This window comes from Pagrus major, chromosome 1 (genome assembly GCF_040436345.1).
Source record: "Pagrus major chromosome 1, Pma_NU_1.0".
NCBI lineage: Eukaryota > Metazoa > Chordata > Actinopteri > Spariformes > Sparidae > Pagrus > Pagrus major.
In genome coordinates this window covers 25,735,265-25,753,056 of record NC_133215.1, presented here as the reverse complement: position 1 = coordinate 25,753,056, position 17,792 = coordinate 25,735,265, and the positions used below count along the sequence as shown (strand labels likewise).

The window sequence follows — 17,792 nt, the reverse complement described above, 5'->3', positions numbered from 1 at the left end:
GTTTTTCTCAGAGGGTGACAGGCTTCGGCTAATGAACGCAACTGGCCGCAGTCCTTCTTCATATTGCTGATACAACACGCCACCAAGGCCATCTGTACTAGCATCAACATGCAAGACGTATGATCTCTGGGGGTCGGCAAAAGCTAATACGGGTGCCTGCGTCAACCGGGTTTTAAGCTCTTGGAAGGCACTTTCACAGCGCTCACTCCACCTGGACCCGAAAGGTTCTGAAGGCTTGAAAAGGAACTTGTGTTCGACTGGCTGCCCAGCTTTCACTTTCTTTGATCGGGAACTAGATGGATACCCCTGAAGCAACTCATTTAGAGGTCGACACAGTTTAGAAAAATCTCTCACGAAACGGCGATAGTAGCCACAGAACCCCAAAAAGGATCTGAGCTCTGTTACTACCTTGGGTCTGGGCCAGGAAACAACAGCCTCTATCTTTGACGGATCCGTGGCAATCCCATCTTTTGACACTATGTGCCCCACATAAGTGACGGATGTTCTGCCGAACTGGCACTTATCCAACGACAGCTTTAGACCCTCTTCTTTCAGTCTGTCAAGGACTTTCAACAACCTCTCTTCATGTTCCTCGATGGTTTTACCAAAAACGATCAAATCATCCAGATACACTAGAACCTCCAGAAAGTTCATATCTCCAATGGTTCGTTCCATCACTCTCTGGAATGTTGCAGGTGCTCCTGAGATTCCTTGGGGCATTCGCTCAAATTGATAAAAGCCCAGAGGACATATGAAGGCTGTCTTTTCCTTGTCGGTCTCACTCATTGGGATTTGATAGTATCCGCTCCTCAAGTCTAAGACACTGAACCATTTGCTTCCAGTCAATGAGTGGAGCGCTTCTTCAACTCTCGGAACGGTATACTGGTCTGGTATAGTTCGCTGATTCAAAGTTCTATAATCGACACACATTCTTACTTTCCCAGACTTCTTGCGAACCACCACAATCGGGGAAGCGTAGGGACTTCGGGACTCCGAGATGATGCCATTCCCTTTAAGTTCCTGCAGATGTTTGCGAACATCCTCCAGATCAGCAGGTGGCAAGCGCCGAGATCTTTCTCTGAAGGGTCTTGTGTCTGTTAATCTAATGTCATGTTTTGTACTCTTTGAACACCCCACGTCCCACTCATGGCATGAAAAGACATCTTTCCTCTCCAACATTTTATGGCAGAGACGACTTTTAGCATCTTCGGGCATTGGAGAATTGCCAAAATCAAAAGAGGAAAGGGTGAGTGTGTTGGGTGATTCCTCTTCTGTCCTGGTAACCACTTGTGGCACCATTGCAACAGGAAAAACGTGAGCCAGGGGAGTCCCCCGCTTCAGGACAATCTCCTCGGTTGAGGTGTTTTTGAGAGTCACTGTGATGCGTTTGTTGTACGCAACTGATGCTGGGTGTACTTCAGGTCTCACCTGGAGCTTACCATCTGATGAGTCTTTAGGTTGCTCTACAAGTGCTAACTTGTCATTAAATTCACCAGGGAACTTGGCTATGCCTGTAACATGTAACTCTCTTCCTGGCTGAAGAGTCAATGGCCTATGCTGCATGAACCACACAGTTCCATGCTTTTCAGTCTCCTCGGGTGAGACATCAGTACGAGCAAGGGACTGATAAGCATCTCTGATCAATGGATGAATATTTAACGTGCTCAAAAATCTGTCACCTGCTTCCTGTTTACAGGAGTCAAACAACTGCCTCACTAGATTGGTGTTTGTGCCTACAAGAAGGGCTATGCCTTCATCCTTTACAGGGTCTGGACACACCAAGGCCAATGTGTCAACAGTCTGGGGCACGCCAGCCACACTTTCAGTGAACTCAAGCCTGATTGGTAGGTAACCATCATAAGGGTATTTGTGAGAACTTAACCCCCATATCTCAAGATTCTCAATAGGCTGAACAGCTAAATGTTCCATGTAAGTGTTATAAAAGCTCCTGTACAAAATAGTGACTTGTGATCCACTATCTAACAACGCTTTTGCATACACTCCCTCTATCAACACAGGTACAACAGATGTGGGTCCTACCAAACCTTGTGGCAAGTTGGAAGTTTCAGCAGATGAACAATTTGTGGAACGAAATTCCTTTGGAGCCCTGTGCCGTTCCTTCACCGAGCTCCGGCAGAGTTTCCCTGTTTCTTATGCATTCTCAGCAACTTCTGGTTAACTTTTCTCAAGTCCTCAGAGCCTTGGCATTCCCTCCTTGTATGCCCATCTTCACCACACTTATAACAAAAGATGTCTGATGTAGGGGACTTAGAGATCTTGACTTTAGGTGAGGCACTCTGAGCAGCAACCTCTGACCCACACATATTAGATCCCGTCTTGTTCTTTGACACGTCAGGGCTAGGAGTCACAGTAGCTACACTCAGTAGTCTAGACACCTGTGAAGACAGCTCTTTGACTTCTTGTTTCAGACTGTCCAATCCAGAAACTGAAGATGTATCAGGAACAGTTGAAGTGTTAACTTTAGCTGTTGTTTTCACACTTTCTCGGCCCCTCATCCAGTGCTCCTCTTCTCTCACTTCTTTCATCAGTTGGGAAAAAGAAGGAGGGTTCTGTAGAGTGTGGCTCAATTTAACACGTAACGCAACCATGTCAGTGGTCAAAGCACCTTTAACCAGTTGCTCCATCCGTGCTCTGTTCATGCCTGCAGACTCAATGCCACCTTTAAGTAGGGCTCGATGGAGTAGCTTATCCAACCGATACAGGAAGGCAGATAGTGTTTCTCCATCTTCTTGATAAGTGTGCCTGAACTTAGCCATGAGATCTGGCCCACTCTCCGTAGTGCCATAGGCTGTCTCCAGTGCAACCAAATAATCTGTGGCGGTAGCAGAGGGATTGCTGATCTTCAGAAACCTAACAATATCAGCAGCAGGTCCCTTTAAACTTTCAACAATGCGCTGCTTCTTCACTGCATCACTACACTGCCACTCACTAATCATTTGAGTGGCCTGCTCCATCCAGGCATCATATTCTTCTTCGCCTGATGGAACAGGTCTCAAACCAGAAAACAATCTCAGCTTTCTGTACCCGGGACCATCAGCGGGCCCCTGACAACACTTGTCTACCAGCTTACCAATAGCATTCACTAAATCTGTGTTCAGATCTGATTTTGGAGGTGGTTCTTCAGATACCATGGGCCTAATGTCCTCAAGGGTTTTACCTTCTTGCTGTAATAGGGCCAGCAACTTTGACTGAAAATCTGCATCAGGACCCTGAACAACTAGACTCTGAACTAAGTGCACAGTCCAAGGCCCAGCTTCTCCTTCAATGCCTATTTCAGGGGGTACACTATCAGGATCTATGTCAGTTCTAATCTCCACTAGTATGAACAGCTTTAGACCGGTGGTGTCTCCACGCCGTCCACAAAGCCTAGTGCGACCGAAAACCTTCACTGTGTCCAACACTTTCACAATGGTGTCATCTACTACATCTATGGGCACATTACTCAATACAATGGCACGAGAGGGACTAACGTTCACTTCCCTGCTCCATTCCACAGCCTTATTTAGCTCCATGTTGTGAAACAATACAAGCACTCGACAATAAGATCACACAAAAACTTCACTGTTTTCTGTAAAACTCACTATTAAACACACTGTCCCTGTATAGTAAATAAAAAAAACCTACCCCAGCGGTGCCTCCAAAATGTAACCCCTTTTTCCTTAGTGTTTATAATTCTACACTGAGGTCACACCCAATAAGAATAAAACAGGTCCTAGGTGCTCAGCTAAAGATGGTGAATTTGCTGTGGTTCTTCTCTACTGAATTAAGCAAGGGACTTTATCACTTGAGTGGAAAAAGAAAGGGAAAATATCATGTAAATAACGCGGTGCCTCCACTGAAAACTTACTATGCTATGTTCTAGCAAAAATCATGTAAGCCCTCAGAACTCATGTAAACATAGTTTACTCTAAAAGAATGTTAAACCACAATATGTAAAGGTAGAACACAAACATTTATTTTCCTTTAAACCCTTGAGATCTTTGGAATAATACCTTTAAAGTAGAAATGCTTCAGAGATGGATAGTAAATAGAAACAACAAACAAAATGCTTGTATTCTTTAAATCAAGGCAGTTATTACCTAAAGCATTAAAATGCTCATCCTCTTACCCTTTTAGATCAATAGAACAGTTAAAGTTTTCTTCAACACACCAATAGTGAAATATGTAAGTAGATATAATTCTTACTCAAAAGATATAATTTTTACTCAAAAGAGTTCACTTTTAACCCTTACTGTTCTCTCACATCAATGAATTGAAATGTTTTACTTTGAGCTCAAACTCAACCTTTTTAATGAAAATAAACCTATGAGGTTTTTAGCTTATTTGTAAACTAAATCAAATTGTGGTTCTCCTTTAATAAACCATTCACTTATGAAATAATTAGATGTGTTCCTAATATTTTAACTGTATTCACACCTATTGAATGTGCAACATATAATATCAATCACCTGAATGAATAGAAATATCAGAAAAATCAGAAGAGAGTGCTTTCGTGTACTCAAAACACAATAATAGTACCCACACCTGTACCAGAGTATTTTCACAGTTCACATAGAAATAAAATAAATGATAATGGTACCATGAAAAGTCTAACCCAAGCGCTTGGATAATTTTCCTAACCGTTGGGGCCCATTCGTAGCGTTGGTGCACATGAAAATTGTTATCCAGTCATGAAAAGTTAAACTTAGAAACCGGGACAGTTCACAGTCTGCTTTATCACAGTCCCGTGCCGCTATCCTGCACTCGTTTCCAATGTCAAGTACTCACGCAACCTCCCGTTGTAGATGCAAAATGGCGTTAGCCAGCTAGGTAGCAGAGCGATGTCCAGACAGCCCCGCGACGACTCCCGCAGCCCAGGCTACCGTCCGACACGTCCTCGTTATCTGCGTCACCTCGTCCGCTGTCCGCACCGTCCTCTCGACCCTCACGAACGTCGATTGGAAACGTCCTCAAGTCCGTGTTGCGCAGCAGGCTGGTTCTTTGCCACCGAGCTAACTCCTAACAGAGCTAATGTGGGAGCTAATGGCGGAGACCACGCAGTAGTGGCTCAAGAAAAGAAAACTTCACCGTCGTCCACACTAAACACAGTCGACTGAGATACGTGAAAAAGAATACTCTGCACGATTAAGTCTCTCTGGGCAGTCTAATATCTGGGCCAACATTAAGTTCAAGTCTCCAAACATTGACTTTTTCTCTCTCTGCCGAGGAAAAACACAGCCAGCTCTCCTGTGTCCCGGGGAACTCTGGGATACTTCCTCCCGCGGAAAAAACATAGTTAGTATTAAACAAAAAAAACTTAACCTTTATCAAGTTTTAAAAGACAATATAATACTTTTAAACAATATAAGACATGAATTACAGAGTTAATATAAAACAATATTAATTTAAACACGACTCTTGTACGACCAGGAAAACAGAGGATTCTGGGAAATTGAGTCCTAATCTACTCTGTGTTCTAGAAGCAGGATAAAGGGAGAGACTGCATGTTTTTGCTATCACTAAGATTACAGAAACACAGTAAAATAAAAATGAATGTTTTTACCCATTTTTAGAGAACCCTACACTTAGGCTTCTTTTTACCATGTGTGGTGACCATGTTATAGAGATGCCTATTAGCTTGTCAAACAATGAGATGCACTTTTATCTATGTGACAGATGGTGTCGCTGTACTACGCTCTGCCTAAAGAAAAGGACAGCGACTGTCAGAAGTTTAACTTGTCAGTGGAGCTTGTCCCAGGTAATTTGTTGTCATTTTATCTGTAGGTTTTGGTCAGCTCTGTGGAGTTTTGCTGTTCGTCCAACCTTTCACCAGGTTCTCTTTAATGAGAAAAGATTTTGTGCTCATTTAATATTTTGTGCCTGCAGAGAAAATGGACGATGATGAGATGGTATACAGGTTGAAAATATTGGTTTTGTAAGTACAACGAAGAAGTCATACCAACAAAGCCGACATTATCTCTCCACCATCATTCCATCTCTCCCCTTTTCTCTTTCTCTTTCTCTTTCTCATTCTCAGTTTCATTTCTATTGTTTGCTCTACAGTGATGCCATTGTTTTTAATCACCACGTGTCTCTGATTTACTCATTCCCTATGTCCATTTTCACAACTTTTTTGGCATTTACTTGAAACACAAAGCAGTCTCACCACAAAATGACAGTCTCACCACAAATTTGTTTGTCAACAAATTAAAAATTATATTTGAAACATTTGTTTTAGAGAAGTTGATAGTGATATATCTTTATCGCAGTTGTGTCTCTTAATATTTGATGATGGGCGTTTCTTCCCTATTTCAAGTATTCTGTCCATTTTCTGTACAGGTTTAAGGACAATCAGCGCGATGCAGCCATGTCACTCTTGGATGTTGGTTTGTTAACTGGCTTCACCGTTGACACAAACGACCTGAGCTTAGTATGACACACACACACACACACACACACACACACACTTTTGTGTCCAAACATTAAAACTCATTTTTGAGCTTTGTGTGTGCGTGTGTGTGTGTGTGTGTGTACTGTTTAGCTATCCAAGGGACGTGCCCGCACTATTTCAAAATACACCATGTACACCACTGACACAGAAAGAGCATCTGTCATCATCTACCTGGACAAAGTAAGACATCAGTGTCTCCTTCCTGTGTACTTGTTCTCTCTGCCGTGTTCCTTCTATCTTTATCTCACCTTTTCTCTTTCACCTCTCTGCAGGTCTCTCACACACGACCAGAAGAGATCACATTTAGGATCCATCAGAAGCTGAAAGTGGGCATCTTACAACCAGCTGCTGTGTCTGTCTATGAACACAACGACGGTCAAAACAGTAACCGTGAGTGTCAGAGACACTCAGAAACAAAATGCCAGCTAGCTCTGCCTGTGACACACAAACACACGCACGTGAAATCTGGCAGGGTTGATAAAATTACATTACATTTTCCAGATACATAATGCACAATTTCAAATGTGCTACAATCATCCAATTAGCACAAAATGTTTTCCAGATATTTCTCTTTCTAATTGCAGAGACACATTGTATGAAATTCTACCATCCAGAGAGGAGAGCTGGACAGCTCCTGCGGCTCTGTAGAGGTGATGAATGCAAATGTGCTGAAGGTAAACAGGATGATGTGTAACTAATGACCTAATCCATCTTCTGCTCATATAAATTTGTTACAGCAGAAACTTTTGCTCATGCTAAACCATATATTGATCACTGATTTGGGGGCTGCACTTGTCTGTGATTGTTTGCTTGTTTTAAAGGTGCGATATGTAACATTTCTAGTTGGAAACAAAGTTATCAACAGAATTTGAAGTATCATGTTGAAGAGGTATCTACTGAAGTTAGTATGCTAACCAGCTAGCCCTGGCCCGGCCTGACCTGGGCCAAAGCTCTAATGCTAGTGGTGTGAGCACCTAGCTAATATTAGCTACTGTTGGCAGCATTTAGCGCTAACTCTGGTGAAATGCTGCCCCACTATTTGTTCTAATTATGAATTCAACCGGTGGCAAATTCTTACATTTGGCACCTTTAAGATCTGATGAAGGAGATGATCATGTAGCATAATTAATTGCTATGTTATTAGCAGAACTTTCTGCCAGGCAACAATAACCAGCGGGATCCCGTAGGGTCAAAGCAGCAGTCAGCGCTTAAGAATAAGTCACTAACATATTTAAAATAGCTGTAAGCGTTGGTTTCCTATTAAAATAAGTATTAAATAGCTGTATATTCCAACAGTTATCACTGTTGCAGAGTGTTTGGTCAGAAACCGATGATACCAGCAATGGTGAAACAGAGAAACCTTCTAATTCCAGCGCTCCTAGTGTCAGCTAAAACTACCAAACAGGTCAAGTGATGAAGAAACGCTTGAAGAAAAGAAAGGGGCAAAAGAGAGCTGCCTCGAAAAAAAAGAAAGGAGTCATGGAAGTGTGGTGACATAGAGAGATTGCTCTTTCCAAATGGACAGGAAGTTAGCTAAAACAGGGACAATGCTTACATGTGCTTATTTAATCAGGCCATCAGTTGTGCATTTACCTTGTGCCTATTGTGTACTCCCAGAGAACTGCAGTATGCAGAAGAAGGGCAACATAAGCAATGCTGACCGCACAGCTAAGGTCTGTGAGACTCAACTGAACAGCAACATAGATTTCGGTAAGTGTTTGTGTATGTGTCAGAACATGAGTGAGAAATGGAGAGAATCAGTAAGAGAGGCAGCAAATAATCTGCAACTTTTCCATCCTCAGCGTACAAAGTGAGACTGCAAGAGTTTACAGACGGCTTGTCCACTGACATTTACACAGTGCGGGTACTGGAAGTCATCAAGGAAGGTGGGTAGTTATTTGGGTAGTTACTTTCCCTCTGAGAGGTGAGATACCACATTTCTTTCCCTTTCTGAATTGTGTGGCCACTATGAATGTTGAATGAGTAAGTCTATAATCTGGGCCATTTTCACCACTTTACCACTTGCCTTTGTGTTCTCCTCCAAGTTAGTTTGGCTAGCTTTGTCTTCCCGATCTTGCCATGTGTTTGTCTGTCTGCCCATGTTTCTTGCCCAGTTGGGCTGGACTGATATCCCTCTGCTCCTAAAACTCAGCAGTTAGAAAATACAATGTTATCATAACTGCTATAAAAGAGTTACATGAAATGTAAAAACCAGTGTGTAATAAACCATAGTTTCCTTTAAGCATGTTCTCGCTCTTACAATATACAGGAAATGATGATGTGGGTCCTCTGGGTAAACTGCGCACATTCCTCAGTTATCCACACTGCAGAGTGGCTTTAGATCTGAGAAGAGATCAAACCTACCTCATCATGGGTGATTCCAAAGATATCTACAGAGATGAACGGAGTCAGACGTAAGTTTGCTGTGTTTGTGTGTCTGGTTCTGATCTTGTCACCGTTTACATGTGGTGGTGATGATGATTTTTCTGGTCATCCCTGGAGACCTTACGTGTTTTTCACTTTTCTCTCCTCAGGTATCAGTATGTACTCGGAGAGAGAACCTGGATCGAATACTGGCCCTCAGAAGCTGAGTGTAAAAGTCAGAAACACAAGCTTACCTGTTCAGGCATGGTGGAGATGGTTGAGAAGTACCAGCAACATGGATGTGAGCAATAGAGAAACTGATGGAAATAAAACGTTCTTTTCAAATTGTTTTTGTTTTGAATCATTCTTTAACACTTTACATTACAGTCCACAATTCACATCCGTACTACATTGTACTGAAGAGGCATTAGGCACTAGCGGCTGCTAGGGAATTTGTGCACGGACCGTGCACTCAGCCAGGTGAGCTAAAACTGGAAGTGACATCCTTGTGAAGGGTCAGCATTGCTCAGGTATCAGAGGAAGGGAAGACAAAGACACTAGTAACGAAGGACAGACATGCAATAGGTTTATGAGAAAAGACAAGAATCTAAATGAACAATTCGTGTCTCATTTTCAATCAATGTGTAAGAAGAGACTTGAATACATTTAAATTGACAGTCATTGGAGTGCTTGTGTGGCTATATTTAAGTGAGCGCATAACACAATTTAACAAGTGACTCTTTTTCAAGTCAAATCCAAGGGAACCGGTTAATCCAACCCATGTTAATCCAACCCATGTCAGATTTGTGACATGGACAGGCCTCACCATGAGATTACACTGAACTAGTTAAAGTTGTGACGCAGCAAAACCAACTGCTGACAAAGCTACAGTCACAAGCTTACCCAATAAATGCCCACCAGATGGTGCCAGACACAAGCACAGAAGTGTGGAGTCAGTAGAGAGAGATATGATGAAGAAGATGAAGAGAAGTTGTTCTGTGTGGATACAAGCTAGCTAAAGGAATTCGGAAAGAAAGGCTACTACTTAAAAATTGATGTAGAAGTTATGTGGAACTAAATGTATTGCGGTCCAACATAATGCACTTCAGAAGGACTTTTTGTAGGACGAGAGACATGAAGAATTGTCCGGTGAGTGTTTTTTTCATTTTGTTCAGGGTGTGCAGTCTTCAAGTAGCAATTTGTAAAATACAGCCAAATTTTGTGTTTCAAATACTCCAAAAATAAACTTACATTGTCAGCAGAATGTGAACAAACAACTGTTATGTCAAAGAGGTATCTGTACTGTGTTGCAGAGATGTCTACTGGAGTTAGCATGCTAACCAGCTAGCCCCCACCTGTTCTGTTTGTAATACCACTTTGTACCGCAAGAGTTATTTTAGCGGGGAGATATATGACAGCTGCAGCCTAAACGGCTTCCCATAGTCGTCAGTTACATTACACTTTATATTTTACAAATTACACCTTTAATTAATCACAGTGCAAGCTTGTTTGACAGTAATGGGGAAAAACCAAGGGCCAGTTTTCTATTGTTTTAATGGCAGCATGTCATGCCCACTTTAGATTCTGATATGTGGACCATAGTTCTATAAGATGTGAGGCAATAGAGAGAGAGAAAAATGAATTTCAGAGAGTTTATCAGCTCAAATTATTGACATGATATGAATGAAAGTTACACTGTGAGAACATGATTTCTGAAATTGACTGCAAATTTCAACTGTCATAAGCAGTGAATGCTTGCAGTGTGGAGTCATTAAGGAGATAACTTTGCTGCAGCTATAGCAGGCTGAGGTGGGCAAAACACAGAATTTCTGGATGTCTTCATATTAGGGTCTTTTGTTTTAATGGCAGCATGAGCTTGAGCTGGTATGGACTCCACAAGTTTGTAAAAAACCTAATGACTCAGTACATCAAGCTTAGTTCCCTGAGAGAAGGCTTCTCCCAGGCCACCTACAATCCAATATAAATCACTTTATAGATCATTTTTCAAGTCAAGAAAGTCGCAGTTTGTCGTAATTCAAGTAAAATATCGTTTGGTTTTGTGTTAAACGCTTAGTGACATCGTCTCGCCCAACACACATCATCAACACCAATATGGCCGCCAACTTGGCACAGAAAAGGAACTAAAAAAAAATGAAATCACAATAAATCTGGCCATATTGACAACTGCAGTTATGTGAAAGGGTAGTTCATCAGTTTTGTGAGCTGCTCATAAATAGGACCAGCTCCACAAAGTTTAAGTTACAGGGTTTTGGTGAGCGTTCAACAAGACAATGTCACTAATGCAACTGTTGGCTGTGTAGTCTTTATAATTACGTGTTTTCACAGTCTTATATTTGATTAGTTTTATGACAAACTGCGACTTTATCGATTTGGAAAATGATCCTTTAAATTGACAAACATCATATGAGCAGTTCATGGCACAATTCAAATGGGATTGAAAAATCATTTGTCTCTCTTCATCACCACAGAGCAGCTTCATTACTCGGGCTGTGAGACTCCTCAATTTATCATTAACACTCCATTTTGTAAAAATACATTGTTTTTTTCTGTGAATGTAGCACAAAAGACTCAAACTTAGTTTTTTAAACCCCAGCGCTGTAAACTGAAATGTACCTTGTATCAACCCACCTGCTCAGCATTATTAAACTTTAAAATACTTCTATTTCCACTCTAGCATAATTTCATCATACTGGACAGTGAATGCTAGTCTTCATCATGACAAAATTTTAATCTACTCATACACAAAACAAAATAACCCTTTAGCTCTTAATATTAAAATCTGTTGAAACCACCATCCACAACATCAACACATACAACAAAAATATTTCATTCATTAATCCAGAGTTTTGCATCCATCATCCTTATAGGGAGAAGAACCCACAAAATGTACAGTCAAATAAGCTTACCGTCCAAATTTGGCTTTCGCAGAGGTCCATAAATTACCTAAGTGAATTCATCACTGCCGGTCATATTAAAAAATTTACAAATACTTGCATAACAAGAGTCTGCAGTCATGCCAGCCACTCTGTGTGGTTGTACTTGGGCACAGCATGGTGCTTCGAGCTGAACACTGATGTCAGTATGCTAACATGCTCACCATCACAATGCTAACATGTCGATGTTCAGCAGTTATAATGTTTTCTATGTTCACCATCATCACCATTGTTGAGATATTTTACTCAAAGCCTGGAATGTCAGCCTCATGGTACGACTGAAGAAAACATCAGGGTGTGACTAAAATCCTTGAAATACATCCTCATCATTAATATTTGGACAAAATTTTCAGCCAATCCATCCATAAATGTAGAGATATTTATTGAAGTGACCACGTTGACGTGGTGGTGAATTTTGCATAACAAATGTATTTCTTTTATTTTTCACTTGGCTTCGCATCCAAAGATTGTGAACACATCGACCATTTCCTCCAGGCCCAAACAGGTAGGTCTGTATTCTGCAGTCTGACACTCTGCAGCTGTGGGCCAGTACTCGATCCAGGTTCTCTCACCAAGTACATACTGAAACCTGAGGAGAGCAAAGGAAGAAAGTAAAACCACTCGACAATCGAAAAAATGTTTCCAAATTTTAGAAATCATAGCAAGTAAGAAACTCAAAAATGTTGTTCCTTTTTCACTCACGATTGATTCTCTTCATCTTTGTGAATATCTTTGGCCACGCCCATGATGAGGTAGAGTTTGCCTATTTTCAGATTTAGTCCCTCCCTGCAGTGCTGAAAACTGAGGAATGGACGCAGTTTACCCAGAGGACCCACGTCACAGGTTTCTGTTATTAACATCCAAGAAAAGACAAAAAAGCTAATTATATAAATAATAAAATACATACATTTAATTTACAGGTGTAGTATAAAATCATCACTGTAGCATTCTTATATCACCATAGATATATTAGGGTAAAATAAAGATCAGGCAGTTTAAATAATTAAATTTTGAAAGGAGATAAATGCTCACTTTTACTCCCGACTTCCCCTGGCTTCGACTGACACTCGTCACTCCCTGTAATTAAAATATTAGAAAAGAGAGAGAAGATACTTAAATATAATTATATATACATATATATATATATATATATATATATATATATATATATATATATATATATATATATATACATATACATATATATATATATATATATATATATATATATATATATGTATATATAATTATATATGTGTGTGTGTGTGTGTATATATATATATATATACCGATCAGGCATAACATTATGACCACCTGCCTAATATTGTGAAGGTTCCCCTTGTGCAACCAAAACAGCTCTGACCTGTCAGGACATGGACTTAAGACCTCTGAGGGTGTCCTGTGGTGTCTGGCACCAGGCCGTTTTATAATGGATCCTCTGGGTCCTGTATGTTGGGGGGTGGGGCCTCCATGGATCAGACCTGCTCCAGCATCTTACAGATGCTTGATCAGATTGGGATCTGGGGAATTTGGAGGCCCAGTCAACACCTTGGGCCCTTTATTGTGTTCCTCAAGCTGTTCCTGAGCAGTGTTTGTGGTGTGTCAGGGTACATTGTCCTGCTGGGGGGCCACTGCCATCGGGTAGTGTTGTTGTGATGAGGTGGTGTACTTGGTGTTTGGATGGGTGGTGGGTGTCAAGTGGCATTCACATGAATGCCAGCACCCATGATTTCCCAGCAGAACATTGCATTGTGATGAGATGATCAATGTTATTCACGTCACCTGTCAGTGGTTTTAATGTTGTGGCTGATCGGTGTATATATATATATATATATATATATATAACTACATGTGCATCTGCTCACTTGAACTTTAAATACCCACCTTCTTTAATGACTTCAACAATCCGCATTGTGTAAATGTCAGTAGACAACTTCTCTGTAGAATTTTCCAGTTTCACTTTGTATGCTGAGGACAGACAAGTTGCAGCTTGTTAGTCGCTCACTTGCTCACTCACTCACTCACTCGCTCGCTCGCTCACCAACACTTACCAAAATCTATTGAGCTGTCCTGTTGAGTCTCACAGATCTTCCGTGTGCGCACAACATTCTCGATCTTTTCCTTCTTCTGCATACTGCAATTCTCTGGAAATAAATGAAATAGTAAATATACAGTACAACTTTTCAAATACACATATGCAGGACTTAATGTAAGTATGCAGTGAATCGCATGTGTTTCTCCTCATTACGGCCTTATTTAGCCTTCACAAAATAACGTAGCTCCAAAACATGCAGTGAATACACCAAAAGAGCTTGTACCATTAATAGTATTTATCGTCTGTCTGACACGCTCTTATTTTCAGTCTCTGTAACTGTCTATGTATGGACAACATTGGATTTTCTCTTCTTTTCTCTAAGACAGCCGTTCTCCGTGCGTTACTCTGATGAGCAAAGAACATGAAAGAACATCACAGGATTACAGACGACCTCTGGTTCTATTTACACGAAGGCAACAAAGTAATTATCAGTCAGGTAACTTTTGACCAAGGTCCTGATTTTTATTACAGTCAGTCACAATGTCAAGATTTTTTACATGAGCATGGCTTCCGTTTTACTCTGTGACGGACTCTGTGAATGTAGAGTACAGTTACAAGAGTAAATCTAATGTGTTACTTCCACTGCTGCTTCTATTGACAATGCTCAAACCAATAATCAAGGCATGATTTACATCTTCAAAACAAAAAGTTGGTTTTAAAGTTTGGAGGATTCTTGTTTACCTTCAGCGCATGTGCATTCATGATTTCTGCAGAGCCTCATCAGTTTTCCTCCCATCTTCTCTGGGTGGTAGAACTTCACACAAGGTGTCTCTGTTACGAGGAAGAAAGACATTTGTAAGATATTTTGTGATTATAGTACATCAGAAAAATAACATTGCACATCTTAAAACTGCACCTTAAATGTATTCTTATCCATCACCACACACACTGAATACTATACAGCAGTGAATTAATCTTTGGTTAATGAATCTGTCCTCAAAAGTGCTAGTTAGCTCACTAGCTTAAAGAGCATTGGTCATTTGTTTAAAAACTTTAAACTATCTCTGTTAATATTTTTCTTGCATGCAACCTCTTATGGTTGGAAGCTGGTTTTGGAGGCTACTGACGAATGACCCATCTTGTTGTTCAGGCACAGTACATCTGTATGTCGGACAAAGAGACAGGCCATGTGTCTGAGTGTCTTTGAGACTCACGATTATTGTGTTGATGATCGTAGTATTCATAGACGGACACAGCAGCTGGTTGTAAGACTCCCACTGGCATCTCCTGATGGATCCTAAAAGCAATCTCCTCTGGTTCAGTGTGAGAAACCTGTGGAGAGAAGCAAAGCAAAGGTATGTGAGTGAGAGCCAGAACCAGAAAAAAAGGACACAGATTACAGTACTTCCTCAAACAAATCCAATCGTCAAATAAGAGCCAGGTCTCAAATAATAACCGAGGGTGTGGTCGATATAAGTAAAACAAAGGCCGGCCCCAAACAGGCAAGAGAAAAAACACAAGGGTGGATAAACCCATGTCAGCTAAGCATGACGTACATTTCCAGTAAATTCACCAATATAATCATGCTATTTTTAACACTGTTGTTCTGCATTACTCATCTAAAGTATTATTGTCCTAATTCAGTCACTGTGGGTGTATGTGTGTTAATGCTTCAGCCAAACTTGTTTTGTAGTTGTTGTTTTTTTTAAACTGGTTTATGCAAATATTTTACAATTAAAGTTTTGTTAAAGCAACATTATGTAACTTTTGGACCTTAAAATAACAGCTTCAAAATCATGCTGATGGTACAGTGTCTTGTAACAAGGTGAATGGTGTCTCTGTCTCAGCCACTCTGCCTCCCTATCACTTGTTTCTGCACTATGTAACTTCAGTGAGAGGGTCGGATCACAGCGTTACATACATGTTTACTTCAACATACAAGTTTTCAACACATAACATTGTTATGATGTAATGAGTTTTGTTTGAAGTAAACCTACCTGACCTCTGACAAATTGTTACAGACCTGTGATTTGTATTTACGACAGTGGTGTTGCAAATCGCACAAAATGCAAATTTCTACATAATTTTGCTTTAAGAAATGATGGCAGTCTGTCCAATGAAATGCTATGAGGTTTTTATGGGAGCGGGTCAGAAAACAGGGAATTTTTGTGCTCAAATGTGACGAAATATACTTAAAAATAAAGGCCTGGTACCCTCTGCAGTTGAGTTAAAGGTAAGGCCCTGACCACTATTAGAGGAAATACTGTAATCTCAGAAGTTATTTGACCCTGTGTTACCACTATCAGGGCTGTGTATAGTGGGGGAACACCTGGACTATTGTCCCGCTAGTTGTCCTGTGGTTAGTTAGGGGGTGCGACACTGTCCATAGTAATGATACGGAGCAGAGGAGATCAATAAATTGATAGATAGACACATACAACACATCGCTTAGTTCGGTTTCTAGCCTGCTTACTTTTTGTGGTTGTAAACAAAACTTCTGGCCTTAATGTCATTTGCCAATTAGCAAAGGCTAACTGGCAAAGGACAGAAGGAGTAACATTCACAGATGTCCAAGTTGTGAAGCCCTGAGCCAAAATCAGCAAGTCCAAAGTCAAGCTGAAATCCTAAATTTGGTCCATCACTAAATGTAATACCATTCAAAATTTTGAAACCAACAGAATAGTAGACTTACAGAATTAACACATTTCTATTTACAATTTTAATGTCTATTTTCCATTTTCTCTCCTATGTTGATAACAGCATATTCATACATCTGGATGTCATAATCTCAGATATCCTCTGTCAGCTGGTCTGCACTGCAAAATGAATGTTTTCCTTTTGTTTATGCAATGGGATTGGCTGTGGTTGGATTTAATCAAGTACAACAATTGCTAAAAGCGCTGTACAAATAAAATGTATTATCATTATTATTATTATTATTAATTGTCAGGTAAATGAAAAGTTGATTTGCACACTTTGCACAGCATCATTTTTTATTTTATTTCTGGGCTTGAGAAGGTTATCAAATCATTTCAAGTCAAAAAGGCTAGAGTACAAGTAAAGTCATAAGCCTATTGTCTTTAAGTTATAGTCAAGTTGCAAGGTAAAACAACACTTTTCCAGGCCCTGTCGGAGAAACAGTGTTACTCTGCAGCAAGACAATCACTGTTGAATTGAACACGTCCTCCCCAACAACCCTGTGACAGATGTCTGTCTGAGTCAGATGACAAGAATGGAATTAATGTAATTTCAACATTCATTTAATTAAAACTGATTTTAACTTGAGAAAGAGGGACAGAGAGAAAAGGGGATAGAGGGAAGAAAAATTGGTTACCTTATTCAGGTAGATGATGAGCGAGCCTCTTTCTGACAGGACTGTGTTCTGCTCAAACTTTGAAATGGTACGGGCATGGCCTTCGGACAACTACACACACACACACACACACACACAAACACACGTACACATACGCCATTATAAGGATATAAGTATTTGAGGTGCAGAAGAGTGAATTCACAAGATCATGATCCAGTGGCAAAACATAAACTGACCAGCCACAACATTAAAACCACCCTTTGGTTCCCTTTGTGTCGCCAAAAACAGGTCTGGCCTATCGAGGCATGGCCACGAGACCTCTGGGGTATGTTCGGAGATGGGGCCTCCATGAATCTGACTTGTGGATTTGGATCTGGATTCATAGTGAACATTTGTACCAAATTTGAAGAAATTCCCTGACGGCGCTATTGAAATATCGTGTTCACAAGAATGGCACAAATGGACAGACAGACAGACAGACGGACAGACAGATGGACACGGTATCGCATAGGAGGCACAGCTGGTCTCATATCCAGCCAGCAGTTGAAGCCAGTGTTAAAATTTCAGGATATGGTTGTGCAAGTGGGACATTTTTCAAGACTCTTGCCACGTATGTTAGAAGTTGTAATTTGAAGGTGGCTCTGTGGCTCTCCGCTGTAAAAACTCTGTCCTTCA

The 17,792-nt window shown here is 40.6% G+C and overlaps 2 protein-coding genes across 4 annotated transcripts in view; one reads left to right on the top strand and one right to left on the bottom strand.

The window, feature by feature from the left end:
- Positions 1-9,160, top strand: part of LOC141000874 (complement C3-like) — a 64,027-nt gene extending 54,867 nt beyond the window's left edge. For all 3 annotated transcript variants that reach the window (XM_073471767.1, XM_073471759.1, XM_073471775.1), the window contains 10 exons: positions 5,677-5,758; positions 5,887-5,935; positions 6,340-6,430; positions 6,542-6,631; positions 6,724-6,841; positions 7,036-7,125; positions 8,069-8,161; positions 8,254-8,337; positions 8,721-8,865; positions 8,986-9,160. In XM_073471767.1, the coding sequence (XP_073327868.1) occupies positions 5,677-5,758; positions 5,887-5,935; positions 6,340-6,430; positions 6,542-6,631; positions 6,724-6,841; positions 7,036-7,125; positions 8,069-8,161; positions 8,254-8,337; positions 8,721-8,865; positions 8,986-9,127 (984 nt within the window). In that variant the 3' untranslated portion in view covers positions 9,128-9,160. The remainder of the gene's footprint in view (positions 1-5,676; positions 5,759-5,886; positions 5,936-6,339; positions 6,431-6,541; positions 6,632-6,723; positions 6,842-7,035; positions 7,126-8,068; positions 8,162-8,253; positions 8,338-8,720; positions 8,866-8,985) is intronic.
- Positions 9,161-12,134: 2,974 nt separating this feature from the next.
- The window catches only part of LOC141000905 (complement C3-like), a 31,182-nt gene continuing 25,524 nt past the window's right edge, over positions 12,135-17,792 (bottom strand). Inside the window, exons 37-44 of the mRNA XM_073471793.1 lie at positions 17,139-17,228; positions 15,019-15,136; positions 14,546-14,635; positions 13,821-13,913; positions 13,654-13,737; positions 12,802-12,846; positions 12,472-12,616; positions 12,135-12,358 (exon numbers count right to left, since the gene is read on the bottom strand). Coding sequence (XP_073327894.1) covers positions 12,214-12,358; positions 12,472-12,616; positions 12,802-12,846; positions 13,654-13,737; positions 13,821-13,913; positions 14,546-14,635; positions 15,019-15,136; positions 17,139-17,228 — 810 coding nt within the window. The 3' untranslated portion in view covers positions 12,135-12,213. The remainder of the gene's footprint in view (positions 12,359-12,471; positions 12,617-12,801; positions 12,847-13,653; positions 13,738-13,820; positions 13,914-14,545; positions 14,636-15,018; positions 15,137-17,138; positions 17,229-17,792) is intronic.